This window comes from Pantherophis guttatus, chromosome 2 (assembly GCF_059756535.1).
Source record: "Pantherophis guttatus breed Tessera chromosome 2, ASM5975653v1, whole genome shotgun sequence".
Taxonomy (NCBI): Eukaryota; Metazoa; Chordata; class Lepidosauria; order Squamata; family Colubridae; genus Pantherophis; species Pantherophis guttatus.
The window spans coordinates 43,746,239-43,770,098 of record NC_142064.1 but is presented as its reverse complement, the minus strand read 5'-3'; the positions used below and the strand labels follow the sequence as shown (position 1 = coordinate 43,770,098).

Below are 23,860 nucleotides of genomic sequence, written 5' to 3'. Positions count from 1 at the left end.
TTTCTAAATCAACCAAATGCTGTACATTTTTTTACACATTAAAAAAAACTTTAAACTGCAAAAAGGTTAAAGAAACAAATATTTCCTTTTTAAGCTTTTGATGATTGCTACTCTTTATGCCTGCAGGTAGTGGAGGACATGCTAGAGGACGAGGAAGAAGAGGATGACAGAGATGACAAGGTAATTATCTTTCCTGGCACCTGGTATCTAGGGATGGGAGAAAGTAGACACAACACTGCTCTTACAGACAGTTAAAAAGGAACAAGAGTGTTTTGTAGTGCAGAGCTGTTTATCATCTTAACAATGCCATGGTGTGTGTGCGTGTTATAAAAGGTATAGACATCTATAAACCTTTCCTTCCCTTTCCCTCCCTTCCTCCCCCACCACATCATGTTTTTGTCCAGAGCTGGACCATTTTTTTTTTACCTTTCTTTCAAGAACAAATATATTTCAGCTTGTCTGGAACTTGATAGCTGTTGTGAAGAAAAGTGCAGTGACAATTGTTTTTGAAGGACAAAAATTTGTCCTCTCTGGAGTATTTCAAATAGGGCTGTACTTCCAGGTGGGAGGAGTGTTGTAAAAATAGAAACACCATACTGTTTGAAGGTGGTCTATTGCCATCTGTAATTTTCTGAGAATTACTTGGTAGAAGGGTGTTTGGATGTGTGTTGCACTCTGTAAGATATTTAAATAATCACAATTCTCATCTGCCTCTTATCGATAGATTCGGGATTGGCATTGTGTGGCCCAGCATCAGTCTAAGGGACTGGTTGCTCTTTCAGCTGTTGAGAATGTTGCTCAGTTGCTAGGTTGCTGTTTGGGCTGAGAATTTCCACCACAGTAAATAACAGCTAGTTAATACTGGTTATTGAAGCAAGCAATAGGACTGCAAGGCTGTCCCTGGAGAAGAAGGAAGAGGCATAGAGAGGAAATTAGAATGACCTTGTAAGAAAGAGACCGTGATGTTAGTTGGCAGGGCTGGCTTATGGGAAAGAAAAGTGCAGCAAGATAAATGTCTTTTAAGAACTTTTAAAATGAAGATACTGAGGGAGTGAAATATTCAGATTATTCTAACGTGTTCCATTTAAATGCAGAAAATGCTGACCTTCATAAATGTTCACGTACTCTTTTAATAAACCATCAACGGTTTTTTGAAGAGCAGTGGAAAAAAACCCTCTATCTTAATATATGCCTTTGACCTTTGTTGCTAGTAGAGACATACAGTTCTATATCACTACAGGAATTTTAGGCTGGCAGCCAGAAAACATTTGACATGTAGGAAAATTTACTGTGATTAGTTTACTCTGAACAATTAAGGTACGTGTTTTGAAAGATGAACCTCTGAATATCTTTATTATTTCACATTTAGCAAATACATGATGATAGTTTTTTCTCTATGTATTTTAATGATTTTGATAACAGCTGCAATCATGAAATAATGTCACACCTAAATTTCTTCCATGCAAAGCCATATGTGCTGTTTTCATTACAAAATGCTTAGCAGTACAACACATGATTTATCATGAAGGTCAACCCTATAGCATAGCGAGCTTTAACACAAAAACATTTTTCCTCTGATAAATGTGGGTCTGCTATCAATTTGGGAGGGATTTTTTTTAGCACTTAGGCATATTTCATTATCAATTTTTTGTATTTTTAGAAACGTTTATAACTAAAATCTCTTTAAATTAGACAACCTACCTATTCTTCTCTCTGATTAGTATTTATGTGTGCATGTATCTGTATATAAGTGTGTGTGTATGTCTGTGTGTATTCTTAATTTACTTTTGCTTAAGAAAATCCTGATAGTATTTAAAGGACTTGCCTTATTCGATTACTAAATAATAAATCAACATATTTCACTGTCTGTATAAAAAAATGAAGACAGTAATAATAATTTAAATAAAAACTGTCTAGAACTATATCAATACTTAATATTGGCCATCTGAATCACTTTGTAAAACACTTTTAAATTGAACTATTTATGCCAAATAAATCTGGGTGATTAAGTATCTACATTAAATAGTATATTTTTAACATAGAAACTAAATGTTCATGAATAATTTCTATGTAAAATGAGTATACGTCCATAGATATGTAGCACAATATTTAATGGAAAGATTTATAAAGAATTGTTGGGCAATGGGTTGTTTTTCAAAGCAAACTTAACAATATTTTTCTCAATTGAGTGTTTTCGCATAGTGTAAATTAGATTAAATCATAAGTGATTTAACTACTTCCATTTTAAATGAATATATAATTTGAGTTTTGAGAGAAAACAAATGTAAATTCTGCTGTGGTTACTGATGTTGACCTCTAACTCTCAGTATTGTTCTGTTTTCTCATTTGGTAAAATAGTAAAGTGAGGTCAGTGGGTCCTCTTATAGAATAAACATAAAAAAATTAATAAATGTGCCAAAGCCTCACTTTAATTGAAACTGAAGCATATATTGCAAGGATATAAAATATATCCCAGATGTCTAGCCACACAGAGTAACTTAGTTTTCCCCGATTACCACAAGGCAACTATTAATTCAGTAACCTTTTGACTTGGGGGTAAATGGGGCATTATAAGGCTGGGAACTACAGCACCTGTTTTCTATTTAATAAAGACCTCTGCACACTTTCCCTTAGCTGCTTCATGTGTTTTTGCTTAGCATATTGTTAGGTGATTATGATAAGGTTCTTTCCTCAGAACTGGTCTGGAGATTAGACACTTAAGCAAAATGAGTGGGTAAGTTATTTGCTACTCAACCAAATCTGTATAGGCATCCAGAGAAGTATTTTTTTAAACTGGACTAGGATTCTGGGTTTTGAGAGTTCTGACTAAGTTACAGGATCCTAACCATAATCAACCCCAATGTCTGTTACAAGTCTTGTTTTGTATAAGCAGTTCCACTGAATTTATGCAGAGTGGTTCTGATTAAAAAATCTTTCTTATTCAGATATGATTTCAGTAATAGATACAGTACATTATTCAGACTTGCTGTTCAGTTAATATAGTCATATTTTATGTGAATATTATTTCTGAATATAAGAAATGTTCATTTTCAGATAAGATAATAGCTATCTTTTAAAACATATACAACTTGTTGCTGACATACAGTAATGAAAGTATGTATTGCATTATGGGAAAAACAGATTGTTGGTTCAGTTCAGAACAACATACAAAATTCACCATTACTTGCAAGATTGCACAATTTAATTACAGAAAAAAGATGATAATATTCTGTATCTACCTTCTATTATTAAAATTAAACCATGTTTGTAGATGAATGCATCTTCAAACAGCTGCTTAAATGTTATCTTATAACACTGGCAATTACATGAAATTAAGCCACTCTCTGAGAAGCTTCTTCCAATGGAACATTTAGGAGATTATATAATATATTCCTCACCCAAATATAACATATTCCTTTCAGTAGGTACAATGTAAATATATTGCATTTCTCTATTAAACAAAACTGCCTTCGCAGTGTCTGCTGTATTGAAGTGTTCCCTGATGATTTGGATGACCCAATGTTGGTGGCATTTCATAGGGCTTCAAAGATCTGGATATTCCCTCAGGAAATTTAAACCAACCCTAACTACTTCATTGACTTCACTGACTAAAATAGAACAAATTTTAGATACCAGGCATATTATTTTGGACATTTATTGATCATGAAACATTTTTTGTTTCAACCTCTTGTGCACTGCCTAGTCATTGTTATGACATAGCAGTTATATAAATATGTATATGTATAATTAATATTATTAATGTGATTTATTAATAATGTATCATATACATTAGCACTTATGGTGAATTCTTTATCTGAGAATGAGTTCTACTAAGGGATATATTAATTACGTTTCTGAAAAGCCTTTATTTCCTGCCTTCATTTGCCTTTCTCCAAATAACCCTCCAATGACTGAAAAAAGTGCTTGAATCATATTAATCCATGGAAGCAAGAAAGGATGGTTAACAGAACTCATAACTGGATAATCAAAATCACTTTGTTAGCACAAATTAAGTTAACACAAATGTATATTCAAGCTTTTGAGTTCCTCAGAATTGTTCATCATATCTTTTAACATACAGCCATGTTCAATTTCAGTTGTATTTCTCCTTCCCATTTTTTTTTTTTTGTAATATCTTGTCTGATAAAGAATTCTAGAGAACTGAAATGTTTATGCATTGTTTTCTGATATTTGATGTAGTCTTTCTGGTCAGTCTGTAGTTTGACCAGGGATGAAACCAGGGATGAAATCCAGCAGGTTCTGACAGGTTCTGGAGAACCAGTAGCAGAAATTTTGAGTAGTTTGGAGAACTGGCAAACACCGTCTCTGGCTGGCCCCAGAGTGGGGTGGGAATGGAGATTTTCCAATATCCTTCCCCCAGGAGTGGGGAGGGAACGGGGATTTTGCTGTATCCTTCTCCGCCACGCCCACCAAGCCACGCCCACAGAACTGGTAGTAAAAAAATTTGGATTTCACCACTGGATAGAACCAAGATCATGTAAAGTGTTAACATCACTTTATAATGCCTTGGTAAGCCCACACTTGTAATATTGCACCACGTGGTTTGATTACCACGTATAAAAAAGATGTTGAGATTCTAGAAAGAGTGCAGAGAAGAGCAACAAAGATGATTAGGGGACTGGAGGAGCCCTGGTATGTTTAGTTTAATGAAGAGAAGGACTGGGGTGACATGATAGCAGGCTTTCAATATATAACAGTCTGCCACAAAGAGGGGGGGGGGTCAATCTTTCTCCAAAGCACCTGAAGGCAGAACAAGAAACAATGAATGGAAACCAATCAAGAAGAGATCCTAGAACTAAGGAGAAAGTGACAATTAGAACAATTAATCAGTGGAATGGCTTGCCTTCAGAAGTTGTGGATGCTCCATTACTGGAGGTTTTTAAGCAGAGATTGGACAACCATTTGTCTGAAATGGTATAAGGCAGTGATGGCTAACCTTTTTGCCATCGCGTGCCAGGAGGGGGGGCGGGGGCGGGTCGCACGCGCACATGCCCACACGCATGAGTGCGCAACCCCTTCCCCCCTCCCCCCCGCTCCTGGCACATGATGGCCTGGTAGGCCCGTTTTTCTTTCTTACCTGGTTCCAGATCCTCTCTGTGCATCTGGGAAGGGAGAAAACAGCCTTTCCCACTCCCTTGGAGGCCCTACGGAGGCTGAAAGGACCCATTTCCCAACTCTCGGTGGGACAGGAAGTGACATTTTTTGCTGTCCTCAGCCTCCAGAACCTCTCTAGGAGTCTCTAGGAGTCTCTAGGAGCCTCTCTAGGAACCTCTGGAGGCTGGAGACAAGAAAAAACGTCACTTCCTGTCCCACCAGGAGTCGGGAAATGGGCCCTTTCAGCCTCCGTAGGGCCTCCAAGGAAGTGGGAAAGGCTGTTTTCGCCCTTCCCAGATACACAGAGAGGATCTGGAACCAGGTAAGAAAGAAAAATGGGCCTTCCCCCCCCCAGACCCTCCAGAGGCAGGAAACAGCCTGTTTCCCTACTTCTGGTGGGTCCAGAAGGCCCGAAAATCAGCTGGCCGGTGCACACATGCGCCCCAGCGCTAAGCTGGCGTGCCCACTAATATGGCTCCGCATGCCACAGGTTCGCCATCATGGGTATAGGGTCTCCTGCTTGGGCAGGGGGTAGGACTAGAAGACCTCCAAGGTCTCTTCCAACTCTGTTATTGATTTTTCCATTCTTGGAGCCTGTTTATCATAACAATGCCCACGGAGGTAGTCTTTATTTTATTGTAAATTGTGTCTTTTATTTATTACATTTATATAATATATAAATATATTTTTATATAACAGCTTTCCTTCAGTGAGCTTATCACACACAGTATTTTGCCTTTCATTTTAATTTCACAATTAACTTGTGAAATAGTTTAGTTTGTGAAGTTTTTTGAGAGAGCAAACAATTGAAGATGGTTCTTTTCAGTTCTAGGAAAAAGCTAGACAGGCTACCTAAGCAGATGTTGTCAATTAGTTTGAAATTAAAGTCAGATGTGGGATTGCATCCTGTTCTAATCCTGAGCCAGATTTGGGCCTTTACAATCAAGGAAGTTGAGCACCTGCTGTAGCAAACATGATATGTCATCAGAACATTTCTCCATTTAACTACCTAGTTCCCTGCTCCATCTGACTTTATTTTTTAAAATATTCCTTTAATTAAAGCTAGGAAGCTGGCATGCACCAAAGTAAATGTATCATCTTCTATGGCAACTTTATTTACATGAATATCAGTGGTATCTATAAAGGCTCTTCTGTACAAGTGTAGGAGGTCAAGAATAAATTTGTTTAAACTGTAGATAAACTTTTATCTAAAGAAAAACTTTGCTAAATTTGATTCACAATGTCAAGGGCTCATTTGCTGCCTAGATTGTGAGAATTCGCTCCTAGGTTTTAGAAATCTTTTAGTGTTTCTAAATTGCTGGTATAACTGAAATTCTTTCTTCATTTTCAACGCTGGCACTCTTTCGTACTCCGTGCCTGTTTCCTTATATATTGGCACTGTATATTACCAAATAGGCCAAGGAACCAGTGTTATAAAATCAACAATATATTCTTAAATCAGTCAGTATTGATGGTGAAATATTTGGGCTTTTATGGCATATGTTTTTAACAAAGGAAAGTAATCAAACCTGAATCATTATTGGTAATTTCTGTTGAGTTTAGGCTTGCCATTTATTCCCTCTGTCTGTCCAATAGATTTTTTCCCCCTTTGTGGCCTGTTTTTAGTATAACAATGCATTGTGGCAGGCACTAGGATTAAGTCTGGATAGCTACTACATTTTTGTATTGTTGCAATAAATTATTTAGTCTTTTCATACATCCCATTGTAATCCCAGGCATTTTTACATGAAAAACAAGGCATTCCTACTTTAAGTTAAACTGCTGAGGTAATTTCCTCCAAACAACAAATAGGATTTATTAAGCCTGTCATTCACCAATACTATAAAAGTTTTGATTGGAAAAAATAGTCTTTCTATTGTAAAATGTGTTCTCAATCTATAGAGCTCAGCCTATCTCACTAAGTGTGGCAATTATTTCTTTTGATCTAAAAACAGCACATAAATCATTTGTTAGCATAGTTCCCTTAAAAATGAATTATATCTGCTGCAATAAAAAATAACTTTAGTCACTATTGAGCTGAAAAAGGAAATGATCCAGAAAACATAGCAGTTTGATTCTTTGTCTTAATTCTTTTTACTTAGACCATCCTCTCTGCCTAATTGACAGATGTACTACCAGACAAATGAGTCCTAGATTTTTCTAAGTAAAGAATATAATATACCAACCTGAAGATTTATTTTTCAGTATTCTATGCCTGGGTGTGTCAAATACCATTATTTCATTAAAATCTTTTCATCACCAGACTAAACCTAACAGTGCCACCACATTTAGTAATTTGTAGAAGAGGGATAGAAAAAGCAAATACTTACACAACAGTCCCAAATTTTAGGATAATTTTACCAAACAGAAATATTAGGCAAAAATCAACAATATATATTTCAACAGGGACAAATGCAATTAGATAGGGCAAATCAGAGGGGTGAGGTTGGTCTGTTCTGGGCAGCAGTACACATAAAAAGGACCTGGATGTCTTGGTAAAATCACAAGTTGAATTTGAGCCAAAAGTATGATGTATCTGGGGGAAAAAAAGCAAATGTAATCTTTGGTTGCATCAGTAGTATACCATCAAGATCAAGACAGATCATTATTTTATATTTTGTGTCAGACCATACCTATAACATTACACCCAATTCTGGGTATCACATTATAGGAAAAACAAAAAGAGAGATCAACAATCAATATGGTAAAGGACTTGGAAGGAAAAACTTAAAAACAATAGTGGGTAGTACTAGTAGGTTTAGTCTGGTGAAAAGAAAACTGTAATGAAACAATGTGATTGTTTCCTGTAGAAGACAGGAAAGAATTGTTCATACTGTTCCAGAAGATAGGACAAGAAACAATGGGTTGGAATTACAAGGAAGGAGATTCTGTTTGAAGATCAGGAAAAAAGTTCTTAGTGGCAGGAGCTGTTTAACAATGGAGCAGATTGTCTTAGGGAGGTGATGGACTCCTTGTTATTAGGGGTGTTTAAAGAAAAGCTGTGTTTCAGGGATACTGTAGTAGTGAGTTTCCTGCACTGATCTGGGAACTAGACTGGATAATCTCCAAATCCTTGAGAGAGAATTATTCCTTTATTAATTTGCCCATTCTATAACTGCAAAACTCGTCAACTTGAGATAAGTCCTTCTATTAAGACTAAGAAAGGTGAGTTAATCTTTTATGTCCTTTTATTCTCCCTCCCCCCAACCCATATCTGTAGAGTCAGCTATGTTGCATTCAAGGAGGATGTCATTTGGTCCATTCTCTCTCTTGTCTTTTTGCACAAAACCTTTTTTTTTAATCTGCCAGAAAGGTGGCATTGATATTTCTTATTTTTGAAACCATTCTAATTGCAAATTTCAATATATTTTGTTTCAAGACAAAAAAGATTTAAAAAAAGAAATTTAAAAATAATTAGAAATTCTCTATGCATTTATCAATGAAAGGTGGCAGATTTATCTCCTAAGAGCAAACTGATTTTCCTATATTTTGTTGTATTTGGAAGGGAGGAAAAGAAATTAACAAAGAAAGAAGAAGAAAAAGAAGCTAATGAACCCTAGTGAGTCATCTTCAGTTATTATTCTACCATTTTTTTAAAAAAATGTTCATAATGCAATAAAACATACAAAAGAATATTAGTGCCAATAATATGTATTGCTCATTTGTCTGTTCCAAATACAGTGGTGTTTAAAAATTTGTGAACCCTTTTGAATTTTCAATATTTCTGCATAAATATGACCTACAATGTAATCATTTTTCTTAATAAATAAAATGAACAAGTATAATGCTATTAGAGAGCTAGTTTGGTACAGTGGTTAAGGCATTGGGCTAAAAATCAAGAGACAGCGAATTCTATTCCCACATTAGGCACAAAGCCATTTGGGTGACCTTAGGCCATTCACACACACTCAGGCCTAGAAAGGCAGTAGCAAACAACTTCTAAAATCTAAAACTGCCAGGACCCTAAGAACAACAACAACCTCTGTAACATCATCAAACATCCAGACCTGCCTATCCCAGGTCCTTGATAAGTACTCGATAGGTAGACAAAAATGCCAAACTCAGTCTGAACATCTGGCTGACTCTGTGAAATAATAATAATAATTAAAAAAAACCTGAATAATCCATTTCCAACAGAATTGGCAGTTTAGAGAAAATCAAATATAAAATATAAAAAATGAAAAGTCGGACAAAGAAAAAGCCCTAAAGTTTTGGACAAGCAATAGGAGTCACAATAGGAATGCAATATGGAGTTACACATGTTGAAAATGCAGTGAATTACCCAGTATGGAGAAATTACAGGTAATTTTGAAATTAGGACAATGCTGTCCTTTTGGTTTTTGTGAACAGCGGCCCTTGGTTGCAACACTGGGTTCAACACTGAAGCGACTTTAGCACTCTCAGCCAGCTGCTACCACCCCAGGCTCTATTTAAACCACAGACCACCGCTGCTTCTGAGAAATGCTCTACCTCAGATGCAATCACCCCAGTAACATTGTGTAAAGCTCCAGTTGCCTCCATCACTCTGTGCTTCAGAGGTACTATGTCCAATTTGCCCCAGTTATAATGCCTTGAATATATAACATTAGATCATAGCCTGAGTTTTACAAGGCTTAGCTTAAATATACTGTACTTATACTAGGTCTTTGTCAGTCAGTTAGTGGTGGGTCTGGGTACTTTCCATTATACCATTATAGCAAAAAGAAGCCAGGACATGGTGTAACACAGGGGTCAGCAACCTGTGGCTCTGGAGCCGCATGTAACTCATCCCTCTGCTGCGGCTCCCTGTCACTCAAAATATCACTCACAGCTGCCAATGTGTGACACTTGCCAGCACGCGATTTATTGAGCTTTTCAACCCCCGGTAGGCCAACCATGGATAAATCCAAGAAAAGAAAAGTTTGGAAGAAAACAGAATGTTTAATTCAACTATGTATGCTAGTTTTGTGGCCGCTCAAGAAATAGTCAGGCACGGGAAGAGTTTTGTGGCGCTCAGTGTTTTCTTTTTCTGTGGGAAACAGGTCCAAATCTTTGAGTGTGTAAGGTTGCAGACCCCTGGTGTAACAGAATGTACTTGGCAATCCCATCAGCAGGTGGCCCTTGACTTAATGACCATAATGGATCCTGCCCATTATGTTCATAAGCTGTGGCAGTTGTAGAGCAGGTCACCCCCATGACTGACCCGATTTTACTACCTTTCTTTGCAACACTTGTTAAGCAAACCCGACGTTTTTGCCAAAAACTGAAAATAAATTTTGGTTTCCAGCAAAAACATCATCAATTGCAGTCATGTGACCATGAGATGCTACAAATGGTTGAAAATGTGGGCTAGTTGTCAAATATCTGAAATTCAGTCATGTTATCTGGGGGGGTCTGATCTTCAGAATTAGGTTGTAAGTACCTTGGGGGGGGGTGTCTGTCTGAACTTCGGTTGCATTGATTGGGGTGGGAAAGGAGATCAATTCACTTCCTGTGCAGATCTAAAATTATATGTGGTAATACATTAGGAACAGTAGTTCCCTTAGTACCATGATGGTGAACCTGTGGCACATGGAGCCATATCTGTGGGCATGCGAGCATTGCCTTAGCTCAGCTCCAGCATGCATGCACGCGCTGGCTAGCTGATTTTCGGGCCAACCGGGCCCAGCAGAAATTGGGAAATGGGCCGTTTCCGGCCTCCGGAGGGCTTCTGGAGTGGATGGGAAAGGCCATTTTTGCCCTCTCCAGGCTCCAAAAAAGCCTCTGGAGCCTGGGGAGGGCGAAAAAGGGGCCTACCAGATCCACTGGTAACCTTTTTGCCATCACATGCCAAAAGCGAGGGGAGTGCAGGGGGAGCATTGAATTATGGGTGTGGGCACGCAGACACATGACCTCCCCCATGACCCCCACTTTTGGCACGCAATGGCAAAAAGGTTAGCCATCACTGCCTTAGTAGAATGATAGCATAGGAACTAAAGACCTTCAACAACCTCTTCCACACTGAATAAAAATAACCTGTGGTTAAGTTTTCAAAAAGTATACTTTCTAGTTTCTTTTGTGTGGGGGTGTCTTTTTCCTTTTATATTTGTAAACTGCATCTTTATTCTAGACACTGTAATCCCTGCATTTTCTGGTCTATTGAAATCCCATTTAGGGGAAAAAAAGAGGAGTTTCTTGTTGTCTTTTTCCTTTCTTCTTTGAAAAATCTTATAATAAGGAATGCTATTCCTTTTCTTTGTAGAGTGAAGAGATTTCAGACAAAAGAGAAACTATATCCAATCAGGATTAGCTATCTCTAGTTACTAAGGGAACTTCTTTCTATTTCCATCATTTTAACATGAAACAATAACGGCATTTTATGTTTTTTTGCAGCAATTTGGTGGAATTGCATTTCAGAATGATTTTATTTATAACTTAAATATATTTTTGTTTGTGTTTTGGTTAAGACTTGGCAGTGATGTATTAATTTTCCAATAAAGTAAATTTACCAGTTCATGGAACTATGGTAAAATATTTACATAGCTGAAACTTGATGAGGAATGAATATCCACTGTTTAGAATATACCCTGGGATCCAGTATTACTTAGGCATATGAGGATGGATTGGGATTGATAAATCCTACTTCACCCTGAATCATTTTCAAGTAGAAATGAAACTATTCTTAAAACTCCCTTTTGTTTAGTACGAAGAATCAACATGTGTAAGATTGATTATCAGTATAACATTTTGGAATCAAAAGTGCTTTGAACAATAAATAATGCTATATAACCCTGTGGTAAGATGGGTGGCCAATAAAATTTATGAATGAATGAATGAATGAATGAATTTATCTATCTTTATCTATTTAAATTTATCTAGGATCTTTTTCTGAATCTCCCTGGTACAGCTCAAAAATGATTATCTGAACTATAAACTTAACTTTTGGTAATTTTTGTTTGTGTTGTGTTTCAGACTTATCTGGAACTTATCTGTCAGTAGTTAATTTGATCCAGTATTGGTTTGTAGTACTAAATTTAGATTTTTTTTCCTCCTGGTTGATATGCATGATCTCTATCAGCTTTCCACCTGTAAAAATATAGATTAATATCTTTAGTTGCTGTTTTGCTAGAGGACTTGATCATTCAGAAAATACATTTATCAGGAATATTTAATGCCTCTGCAGAGATCTTCTCTGTGGAGCTGTCCTATGAAATTTCAGAAATAGAAGAGTAAGTGTGCTATGTTAGGTCTTTCTAAACATAAAAATAATATTTTTAGTAAAATCTCACTGGCTATGGCTTGTAAAATAGATTTTGGGTTATAATCTCATTAGACTAATTTCATATGATTACAAACCTTGTTTTCTCTGGGCTGACCTGTATATTCATGTTAATTTTTTTGGTGTGTGCAACAATAATTTGAATGACTCTGAGTCCCCATAGATCTTAATAAAAATTGAACTTTACCAGTTATATCTTTTTGAGAGCTGTTATTTTGACTACCATCTATTCCGCATAGATTAATTATATTATGAATATTTGTTTAGCCCTAAATGTCTAGAATCTGAAGGAAACTTTGTAATTACTCATTAAAAAACACTGCAAGCAGTTCAAGTGTGAATTAATCAAATAAATAAAAGTTGACTAGAAAAAAAAACATAAATTTGTCTAAAAAGTATTTTCTGTTGATGAATGAAATAAGAAGCATGCAGGAGGCCAAATGTGTTCTATTTTCCTGTTCCAAAGATCATAAAAATTTTACAATCCCCCTCCCTGTTGCTCTGTCCTAGATCTGACAATGCATACTTCCAGTAACATAATGAAATCCATGGAAAGTAGGAACAAAGAATAGAGGAGGAAAGACATCAAATAATGGCAACTTTTATTTCTCACTGTTGAACTGAAAATAGATAGTTTGTAACCAAGGCTAAAAAAGCATTTAAAGCTTATTTACAAGACAATAAATAATACAAAACCTACCTGACAAACATAGGAGATAAATGCCGTCATTGAATTCTTCTATTGTAACTGTCAATGTTTCCTTTATTAGATTCACTAGAATAAGGTTGAAGATGGGAAACATTTTTCATACGCCTTAAGAGTCCCAATCACTACACACCTTGGAAAATACTACATTTTCTCATATTTATTGGAATAAGATTAATTGCTGAGTTTTAAAAAGATATTGAAATCCAAAAATCTTCCTGAAATAATATTTGTGAGTCTTTATAGTCTGTTTACCCCGATGCCTCTTTCAAATGCTGCTGCCTTAGAACTTTACATTGAAATCTATAGGCATTAACCTATAAAGCCTAGAATGCCTTAGGACCGTGTTACTAGAAGAAGAACTCCTCCCATATTTCCTAACTAGACACAATTACCCCCATCAGATATCCAGCTCTAAATTTTGTTGCCCAAAAAGCAACTGGAGAAATGAGGAAGAACTCTGTTCAGTAGATTTGCCTGGAAGTATATCGCCCTTTTAACAACAGATAAAAGACCTTTTTATTTTCATAGGTCTTCTAGAACCATGGTTTTTGTGAGATACTAGACAATCTGTGACCCATTGGATCATCCTTCCTTCCACATGTAATATAGCCTTGCATTATTTCCTCTTCCCCCCTCATGACTTTCAGGAGAGCCACGGTGAAGCCTTGTCCTCTGCTAATCTGCAGAACTGCCTGCTGTTTTGCAGGGGGAGGAGGGAAAAGGGGAATGGCAAACCATGAGAAAAATTGTACCCTACATCCCCATTCCAGCATGTTCCTATGAGCCCCCTCCAGGAAGGAAGAGAAAGGAGACACCCATTGTGGAACACACACACCCAGCCAGACTTACCTTGTTATCAGGCATCCCAGTCATTCCCTCATCTTTTCTCTTCCCACATATTTTCCATTTTTGTATTAAATTTATATGTCACCTATCTTGCTATTATTGGCTTGAATTGCTCCATTTCACCCCCCACAACCTTCAGCAGAACTACACGCTGCCTCTTCCTCGTCCTCCGCTTCCATCTCCTCTGCCTCCTCCTCACCTAACCTACAGAATTATCTGCCATTTTGCTAGGAGGAGGAGAAAAAAGGGAGCTGTGGACCATAAGAAAAACTGCATCCTTACTCCCCATTCCAGTATGCACCCAAAGACCCCTTCCCTTCAGGGAGGAAGAGGGCTCAATCATTAACTGCTGATTTACCAATAGGCATCTGAGTTGCTGAGTATATATATGGGGCTATTTTATTTATTTTATCAGGTAAAAAAATGTATTTTTTAATGGAACAGATCAGTGAGTTAATTCTTTTTGTGACCCTTCTCCATAAAATGTAGAAATCCAAACTGTTTGTAAAGAAGTAGTAGTATTTCTCGTCTTCATCCTTTTAGTTCGCACAATAATCTTAAAACTTATCTCGCACTATTTTACTACAAATATTCCTTTTTATAGGTGTCCATTTTGAATATTTTTATATGTGAAAATGTGAAAAATATGATAAAGAATGAGTAGAATGTCAAATTTACATATTTGTGCTCCAGAAATGGAAGTTAGTCAAGGCAAACTGTTCAAGGCAATTTGGGCTGCGTTCTGAATATGAGAATTCAACTTTAAAGAAATTTCATAGATAGCATGGACAAACCTTTGTAAAAGTTAACATAACTAATTCTTAACATATATATACCCCTCCAAGACCGAGTGGCTGTGGCTTCCGGCATCCCGGTATAGTCAGCTGGTACCATCACTGACAATTGGGGATGAGATCTTGCTCCCCACAGAGAGGGCCCGCAACTTGGGTTCTCCTAGATTCACGGCTATCTTTAGAAGATCATTTGACGGCCGTGGCCAGGGCTGCCTTTTATCAGGTTCGCCTCATCCGCCAGTTGCATCCCTTTCTGGATCGGGACGCCTTGCGCATGGTCACTCATGCCCTAGTCACCTCCTGTATGGACTACTGTAATGCTCTCTACATGGGGCTCCCATTGAAAAGCACCCAGAGGCTCCAACTGGTCCAGAATGTAGCTGCGCGGGTGATTATGGGTGCAGCTCGTTGCGCCCATGTAACACCTCTCCTACGCGAGCTGCCCTGGCTCCCGGTGGTCTTCCGGGTGCGATTCAAGGTGTTAGTTATCACCTTTAATGCGCTCCATGGCTTAGGACCTGGGTACCTACAAGGCCGTCTTTTGCCATCAATAGCCTCCCACCGACCAGTTCGTTCTCACAGGGAGGGACTACTCAGGGTACCGTCAGTCAAATTATGCCGACTGGCAACTCCCAGGGGGAGGGCCTTCTCTGTGAGGGCTCCAACCCTTTGGAATGAACTGCCCCCTGAGATACGGAATATCCCTGATCTCCGTGCTTTCCGCCGTACCCTCAAACCCTGATGTTCCAACAGGCGGGGCTAAACATATGAACATGTGAATGTTTTTAAAATGTTATCTAATTTTAGGTTCTATTTAATTGGGCCAAACTATGTTATAATAATAATTTTAATTAGCAATATTATGATGTTTGTGTATCTATATTTTTCTTGACTGTACACCGCCTTGAGTCCTATGGGAGAAAGGCGGTATAGAAATATAATAAATAAATAAATAAATATATATATATTGTTATACCGGTAGGTAAAATGGATTTCATATGAAATATGCAATATAAGAAATAAATTAAAGCTGAACTTCTTGGGATATATAAGATGAAAATGCCCATTCATGTTCTTTAACATATTACCATATAAATATTATGTTTGCCTTATTCAGGCCCTGTAGATAACACATATGTTCTTCTGTTCAGGTTTGTACACAATGTATCAGTGAAAAATATATCATTCTGTGAATCTTGGCATGTTTCGTTCTCATTGGCATTCATTTATTGTAGACAAAATGCATAATCAGTCTTACTTATCTTCTGTAATCCTGCTAGCAAAGAACTAATGTATTCCAGTTATTGTTATAGCCCTTATTGCCATGGTATCTCTTTTGAGTTGCACAGTAACCTCATTTTTATGTCACATTCAGTTTGTACAAACTGTGCTAACTCTTTTTGAAAATGAGTTCCACTCTGTATTTACTTTTTATTCATTAAAATTTTAACTTCTTTTTTATTCTTAAGAAAATATCCCACAGCAAATATTATCACAATCATTGGTTTTTCCCCTTGATATTTGAAACAAGAAATTGTCACCTGCTCTAGGTCGAAGATGACCTTACTCTAAAATATGCAATAAAATATTTGTTTCTCTGTGCTAATCCATAATACCAAATTAATCTGATGTCATATTTACTATGCAGCAGTCAGGGAGGTTAAAAAAGTACAAGCAAATTATGTGGCCTATTTGGTGGTGTAGTCTCAGGGTCTACTTTTGCTGTGAGGTATTTGCTGCACACTCCTGCCTGAAGCAATTTTTGTTTTCTCAGACTGGTACCCTCCGGATATATTGGCACTGTAATTTACAAAATCTCTAGCAAATTACTAAATGCTGACAATTCTGATAGCTGTAGTCTCCATTCATCTGGAAGACAACAAGTTGTGAAAGACTGTTCAAACTGTTTGCAAGACAGCTACCGTAATTGTTTGTATTTTTTCTAAATGTAAATTTTATTGAGATGATCATAATATAAAATAAAAATAAAGATAATAGGGAAGTGGGGGAGGGGAAAAGGAGGAAAAGAAATGTGGGACAAAGGAGAAGAGGGGAAAAAAGCTTTTTTCAGTGCAACAAAGTACAAAATTAGAATTACAGCCTCAACATTTTACTTTTATATACTAAATACTAGCCATTTCTATCACAACACACTACTCTGATCAGCATAACCCAGTCAAATTTCTATCTTTTTTCTTTCTTTTTTTTTTGCTGGAAGCAGAAGAAGCAGTTTCCAGTAGAAACACAACTAGATACATTCTTTTCTCTGAGTAAAACAGTTAATTATGCCATCTTTGCTAGCTCCATCTATTTTTCCATCCATTGTTCCATAGTGGTGATTAATATATCTTTCCATTTTGCTCATAAAGAACTTTGACTGCATACAGTAAAAAAAAAAATCCTTTTTTTCGAAGGATTCCTTATCCAGTAATCTTAAAAACAAACCTTCTTGTTCATTGTAAGAATATTCTGGATTAAAACATAATCTGGCCCCAGTATTTCTTTGCTTTATTCACAAGTCTATCAAAGAGGATAAAAAGTTTCTTCTTTACAATTACATTTCCAACATACATTTGAAACACCTTTATATATCTTTAACAATTTGTCAGGCATTTTGTACCAGTGATGCATCATTTTGTAAAAGTTTTCTTTCATATTATAGTTCAGTGTCAAACCATTTGTCCACATTGCTCAAGCATTATATCCAAAATTCTTTGCCTATTGAATCATGCAGTATTTCACATACTCATTTTCCAGTTCAGTTTTAAAAACATTTTTCAATAACATGTTCATCATTGGCACACAATACAATTTCAAATTTTACAGTTTCAAACCATAATATTTCTTGTCTAAATTAAACCTTTCTTTCAGTTTTATGTATGTGAGCCAATGACAGATATGCCCTTTTGATTGCAGTTCTGCTTTTGATTTGAGGTTATGCTCGCTTTGATTAAAAGATATTTCACCGTAATTCTACCAATCATCATTTCTTTTCTAAAAAAAGCTTCCTGTTGTCTTCATAATTTTATTATGAACACATAAAAAAGCAACATAAACTAACAATCAAGAGAAAACAAAGAGTGAAAAGAGAATAAGGACAGAAATGTAAATGGTATTAAAAAAAGAAAGGAAAACAAAAATATATACAAAGAATAACCTCTGACTACTTCTTTCAAGAATATAATCTAACTCTTACATCCAACTCTTAATTTAAGACTATAATATAATGTTCATTCCCCTCCCTCCCCAAAAGAAAGGGGAAAGAATTTTTTTTCTTTTTAAATTTTAACAATCATCAAATCCATGTCAAAATTTGACTTTTCTCTGTCTCTTGCAAAATGTCCACAAAGAACTTCCAATTATAGATTAATTTCTTCGATGATTTCTTTTAAAAGAGCCGTTACCTTACCTTGATTACTTAACTTGAAAATTCTTCACTGATTTCTATGAAATTTGGCATGTTTTATTTCTTTATAATGGATTAAGTTTTTTATGTTTCATACAGTTCTGGTAAAAAGCATATAGTAATAACTGAGATTATTAAGGTGTAAAATTCAAAAGGTTCTGGAATGTTTTCATGAAATTTGGAATTTTATTTTCTCCTAATGATCTAACTTGCCAGCAAGAATTGTCCTATTCTGATAAAATACAACAGAAGAGTTGTAGTCACTCTATTAGCTTATTTATTATTAGAATGCACTTTTATACCTTGTAAGTAGATTTTTGTGGCAATTGAAAATGTTAAGATTGTTCCTCTATTTTTACCTCAAAGAATACATATAGCTTAAAATAATTTGGGTTTATTAGGAATTTAGAATTGTTATTAATTGTGATACTTTTACAAGGAAAAACCCTCTTGTATTACACTTTTATTTGTATATCATATAGTTATTTAAATCTGAATCTGACAAAGTCAGCATAACCTATTATTTTCAATTCAGACCTGACTATTTTTCAGGTTCTTGGAAGAAAATAGTGAAATGCTTTTTAAAGCCTTTACAATATATTAAAAACAAAACTTTTTTTTTAGTACAGGTAGCCCTCACTTAACAGACATTTGTTAGAAGTTCCAATCATGCTGAATGAATGATAGTTACAACTGGCCATCCTTTGTTGCAGCACCCCACAGTCATATGATCCAAATTTGGTTGCTTGGCAGCCCACCTTCATTTATAATCATAGCATGTGCTTCATCTTACCCCATTGCCTAACTCCCCCCATCTCTTCCCTTGTAGCCATTCAGATGAAAAAATTGATTCCTGTAATAGTCCATCTTTGTTTTGAGAGAAAATACCAAAAATATTTGACAATGGAATATTAGGGACTTTCGGTTTGCTGAAACTGGCTCATATGTTCTGTGCTAACACAGCACCTTGCTGGGAAAAAAGTGCAGCTTTTCACTAGCCTGGAATATTTTCTCTGTGAATCTTTAGAACAGGAAATAAAAAACAGCTAATGTTTCATGGGGCATGTGGAATTAGTTTAGGAAAAGCTGAACCCTTATCCTTCTGTCTGCCTCCTTTTTCCAGTGCTGTTTTGTCTATGCCTGCTTTCGAATATGTCAACAAATTTTCTTTACGCTCCAAAGTGGAGAATGCAATAGGTCTGAGGAGAATAGTGGCCCTTTGCATTTAGAGAGAAAATGTAGAACAGATGTGTATTCAAGAAGGTACAAGTTGATCTTGTTAAAATATTTGTAAAGAAAAATAGCTTCAGGATCTTCCAAAGAAAATCTCTTGAGCTCTAGAGATAGAAGAAAGGGGAATGTGTTTTGTTATTCTGATAGCATTCTTTCCGTACAAGAACTGATGATGAATCAAGATATGCTTCAATCTAGGAATCTAAATTGAAGAATTATAAGTAAGAACAGAAAGCAGTTATGACTTGAGGCTGGTTTATTGTTTTTTTTAGTAATTCTTAAGCAGAATGATAGTTTCATGGCCATCCTTATTTACTGAAAAGAATACTGTTGCAGCAACACAGCTAGTTCAAATAGAATGCTGTATATACCTAGGACTACAACTGTGTATCTAGGCTGTGAAAAATGCAGACAATTTGAAGTTGTCCAGATGTTTGCAGCTCATATGATAGCTTGAACAATCCTGACTTTATTATAAAATAATAGGTAGCATTTATGAATGATACCTTCCCCTCTGAAATAAACACTGATAAAATCTTAGCAATTATTTAAATAATTGTCATATGTATGTTAGCCATATTTTAGGATTTATTAAGGATACTTTTGTTAAACTTTCTTAAAGAACAATACAGACAGTCCTCAACTTACAACCATTTGTTCATTGACCGTTCAAAGTTATGATGGTCCTGAACAAATGGTGGTTACAACCTGTCCTCAGAATTCAAGCTGTCCCACTGGCATGCACTTATGACTGGTTGCAGCACTCTGTGTTCATGCAATTGCTATTTATAACCCTCCCTGGTGGCTTCCTCAGAAAGGTAATGGGCAAATTGGCAGAGAAAGTTACAAATAAGTCTCCCTTACCTGCGTACCCATCCCCAGCCCCTCTGCACTTCACCCACACTGGTCACTTGTGCATCCTCCCCATCCTTTGTTATGCCTCTCTTGCATTTTCTCTTATCCTCCCCAAGCCTTGATGTGCACCCTCATGCACTCTTCCGGATCTTTGCTGATCATCCTTGGGAACCCTCACAGACACTCCCTGAGCCATCCCATGCCTACCTTGCATTCTCGCGACCCTCTTGTTCCATCCTTCATCTGGCAGTAACTGCTGATCTACCTGATAGCTTGCTTAGGACTATTCGAGGACCACCTGTACTATATAGGAAAGCAGCATGTCTTACAGTATTTAAAAGTGCTGTAAGATGGAGTTTTATCATAATTGAAAAAAGGAATTGCTGTACTTTTTAAAAAAAGATTTTTTAAATCCCATCTTTATTATTTTTACCTGTAATTCAAGGCAGCCGACATACAGTGTCTGATACTCCTCCTTCCTCCTATTTTCCCCACAACAATGAGCCTGTGAGATGAGTTGGGCTGAGAGAGAGTTACTGGCCCAAAGTCACCCAGCTGATTTTTCATGTCTAAGGTGGGACTAAAACTCACAGTCTACTAATTTCTACCCTGTAATTTTAACCACTATACCAAATTGGCTATATAACTAATCCTTTTTTGTGACTCTGTCCTTAAGACATTTATAACAGATTGTTTTTCAACCAATATTGTTAACACCTTAACTACCATTATTAACTCCTTTACTTAGAACAAGCAAGCAAGACTATTTTTAATGAGATATTCAGTAGTAGTAGGGATTATAAAGACATTGGTACAGAACACACTTTCTCATACTCCTTGTCATTTTATTTGAAATATACTTACTATTACTGGTAATATATTTTGTACAGCTGCAAACACTTTGAAAATGATTTGGAAGTACCTAAGGCCTGATTTAAGGACACCCTTAGCTCCTCTCTATTACTTGTTCAAGTATTCAAGCTTGAAAAATGATGCCACTGCTTTGATAGTCACATTAAAGACATGCTATTATAATTATTAGATTTGATAGAACAGCATCACCTGTTTTTCAGGCTTATGTATTCATTTGTACTTGGAGAGTACTGTAGTTCAAAACAGAGAAAAATAAAATATTTATTAATGTGTGCATTTTAAAATATGCTATTTTAATGTTTTACTGGGGAAAACTATAATCAATTTACCAGTAAATGTTGATTGATCCTCTTTCTTATAATCCTCAGGACAGTGAAAAGAAAGGATTTATGAATAAACTCTATGCCATTCAGGAAGTGTGCATAAGTGTTCAGAACATCCTTGATGAGGTGGCTTCTCTTGGAGAAAGGATTAAGAAGTAAGTGTCGACAAATGGTGCTTAGCTGTTCTCAGATTATGTCTATAATACTGTATATGTATTCCCATTCCAATTACAAAATGTTACGTATTCTGGACAAAGGACAAAAATATTACTATAAAAATCACATCATCCTTACTTTGTCATTAAAGTTCTATCACTTGGACCAGGATTCTAAAGAATATGATGTCTAATGTCGAACAGAAAGAGAAGAAGATATAAACCTACATTATAGTAGAGAGATGTAATTCCTTCTTTTATTAAGAACCTGTCCTGATAACCAAATATGAGAAAAAGTGTAGGCTAGATAATCTTAGAGAGAATCATTTAAACTTCATCTTTTTAAATGTTTTATTCTTTTATTTATTATTCAATTTGTATCTCACCTGATTCCCAAAGACTGTGAGATGCTCACAAATACAAACATTAAAACAGAATATACTCAGAAACCAAAACAAGGAATAAAGATGACAAAAATTGGACTTGGAACAAAAAAAAGAATCTAAGGGATCTTCATTCACTATCCTAAAGGCTGGGAGGAGAGCTGGGTCTTCAAGCCCTTTTGAAATACCATAGAGTAGGATCCATGCATATCTAGATGAGACGCTCATTCCAAGAGGGCTTGGCACTATTACAGAGAAGATATGCACCCAGGATGTCAGTAGATGACATTTAATTAAAAGTGCCCAGGTCGCACCAACATTGATTGCACCAATCAATCAAGCAATACTATGGGAAGGATTTGTATACTTCCCTTTCAAGCCCAGTCAAGTCAAGTCAAGTCAAGCCAAGCCAAGCCAAGCCAAGCCAAGCGGCACAATATTGGGGAAAATTTTGGAGAAAAAATTAGAAAAAATTGCATGAAGTTCAGTTTCTACAAAGTGTAAATATATGCTCTCATGGAGTGTAGAGCAAATTTTAGCTCCAAAATTGCTTTTTAGGGATTGGGTCCAAAGCACCAACACATGCCATATTCTACACTCATGTGTATTCATAAACATGTTGGTTCTTTCACTGAAGATTAATCTTGTTCCATTTAAAGATCTATATTCTACCTGCTGTTGCTTTGGGTTTTTTTAATTTTTTTTCCTGTGAGCTATTGTATTTCTGATCTATTAATTTTTCATTCAGTATATTCAACTGGACTATTCCATTCTTAAGCTGGCTGGCCATTGTTGCTCTCTGTGTGTTCACAGTCATCCTGTATTTCATTCCACTGAGATACATTGTCCTTGTCTGGGGTAAGTAGAGACTTTCCCCTCCAGAACTCTCTGTAGAACATAGAACAAATAGCTTTAAATCTATGAGATATATTATCTTTAGTGAATATCTGATAGTGGATGGAGAGTGTCCTGTTTTTCTAAATTCACAGTGATGCTCTAAATGTATCAGATGGAAGCTTATACCAATAAAATTGAATAAGATTGCTGGTCCTCTTCTTTCTCATACACGTTTTCTTAACATGCACTTTTTATAAATACAAATATTGAGCCAGTATTTAAAAAAAAATTAACGGGCATATTGGTACATTGGCATTCATGGTTTTGAATGTATTGAGTCTGCATTAGCTGTTATCATTTTGGCATTCAAAAGCCCAATTTGGCATTACTCATCTATGCCTTTCTGCCGAGTAAAATTATTTTCTTGCTGATAGAGATTACCTTAGAACCAGGAGTTCCTGTTACCAAGGAAAAAGGTATGAAGCACTAATCAAGAATGGGTGTACAGCTAATCCAGCAGTCCTATGCAATTAATTTTACAATGACATTAAAGCATCAATACTGATCTATGTGAACTGTTGCTTTGTTCAGGCATCAACAAATTTACAAAGAAACTCCGAAGTCCATATGCGATTGATAACAACGAACTACTTGATTTTCTTTCCAGAGTCCCTTCAGATGTGCAACTGGTCTGTATACACCTTTGATGTTAAACCTGAAGATATATTATTTTTTGAAGGTTAATTTTCTAATTAAATTGTGAGTTAATAGACAAGCAGTGCTTGAGTGCTTTGAAGCAACAGCTTCAGGGATTTAAGTTGATGAAAGCAGAAAACACCACTGTAAAAGAGCAAATCATTTCACTAAGTGCACTGAAATATGAAGCAAGTCATGCAAGAATGCTGTGATGGCAATGCTTTGCACTTTAAAAGGTCCTCATTTGATGGAGGCATTTACATTCCCTGAAAACTGCCCTGTATTCGTCAAAGAATACTATGCTAAGAATATTTCTACTGACGAGTGCCTATTTCTTCCTTGATTGTACAGTTATAATTGTAGCTTACCTTTGTACTAGGGCTCTACATTGTCCTAAC

General features: G+C 36.2%; 1 protein-coding gene across 5 annotated transcripts in view; it reads left to right on the top strand.

Moving 5' to 3' along the window:
- MCTP1 (multiple C2 and transmembrane domain containing 1) overlaps positions 1–23,860 on the top strand; it is a 156,251-nt gene that overhangs the window by 130,294 nt on the left and 2,097 nt on the right. For 2 of the 5 annotated variants that reach the window (XM_034440692.3, XM_034440691.3), the window contains 4 exons: positions 127–180; positions 21,437–21,546; positions 22,678–22,787; positions 23,358–23,455. In XM_034440692.3, coding sequence (XP_034296583.2) covers positions 127–180; positions 21,437–21,546; positions 22,678–22,787; positions 23,358–23,455 — 372 coding nt within the window. Of the gene's footprint in view, positions 1–126; positions 181–8,620; positions 8,761–21,436; positions 21,547–22,677; positions 22,788–23,357; positions 23,456–23,860 lie in introns of those variants that run through there. The other 3 variants (XR_015732159.1, XR_004595265.3, XM_087885896.1) reach the window with 3 other exon arrangements.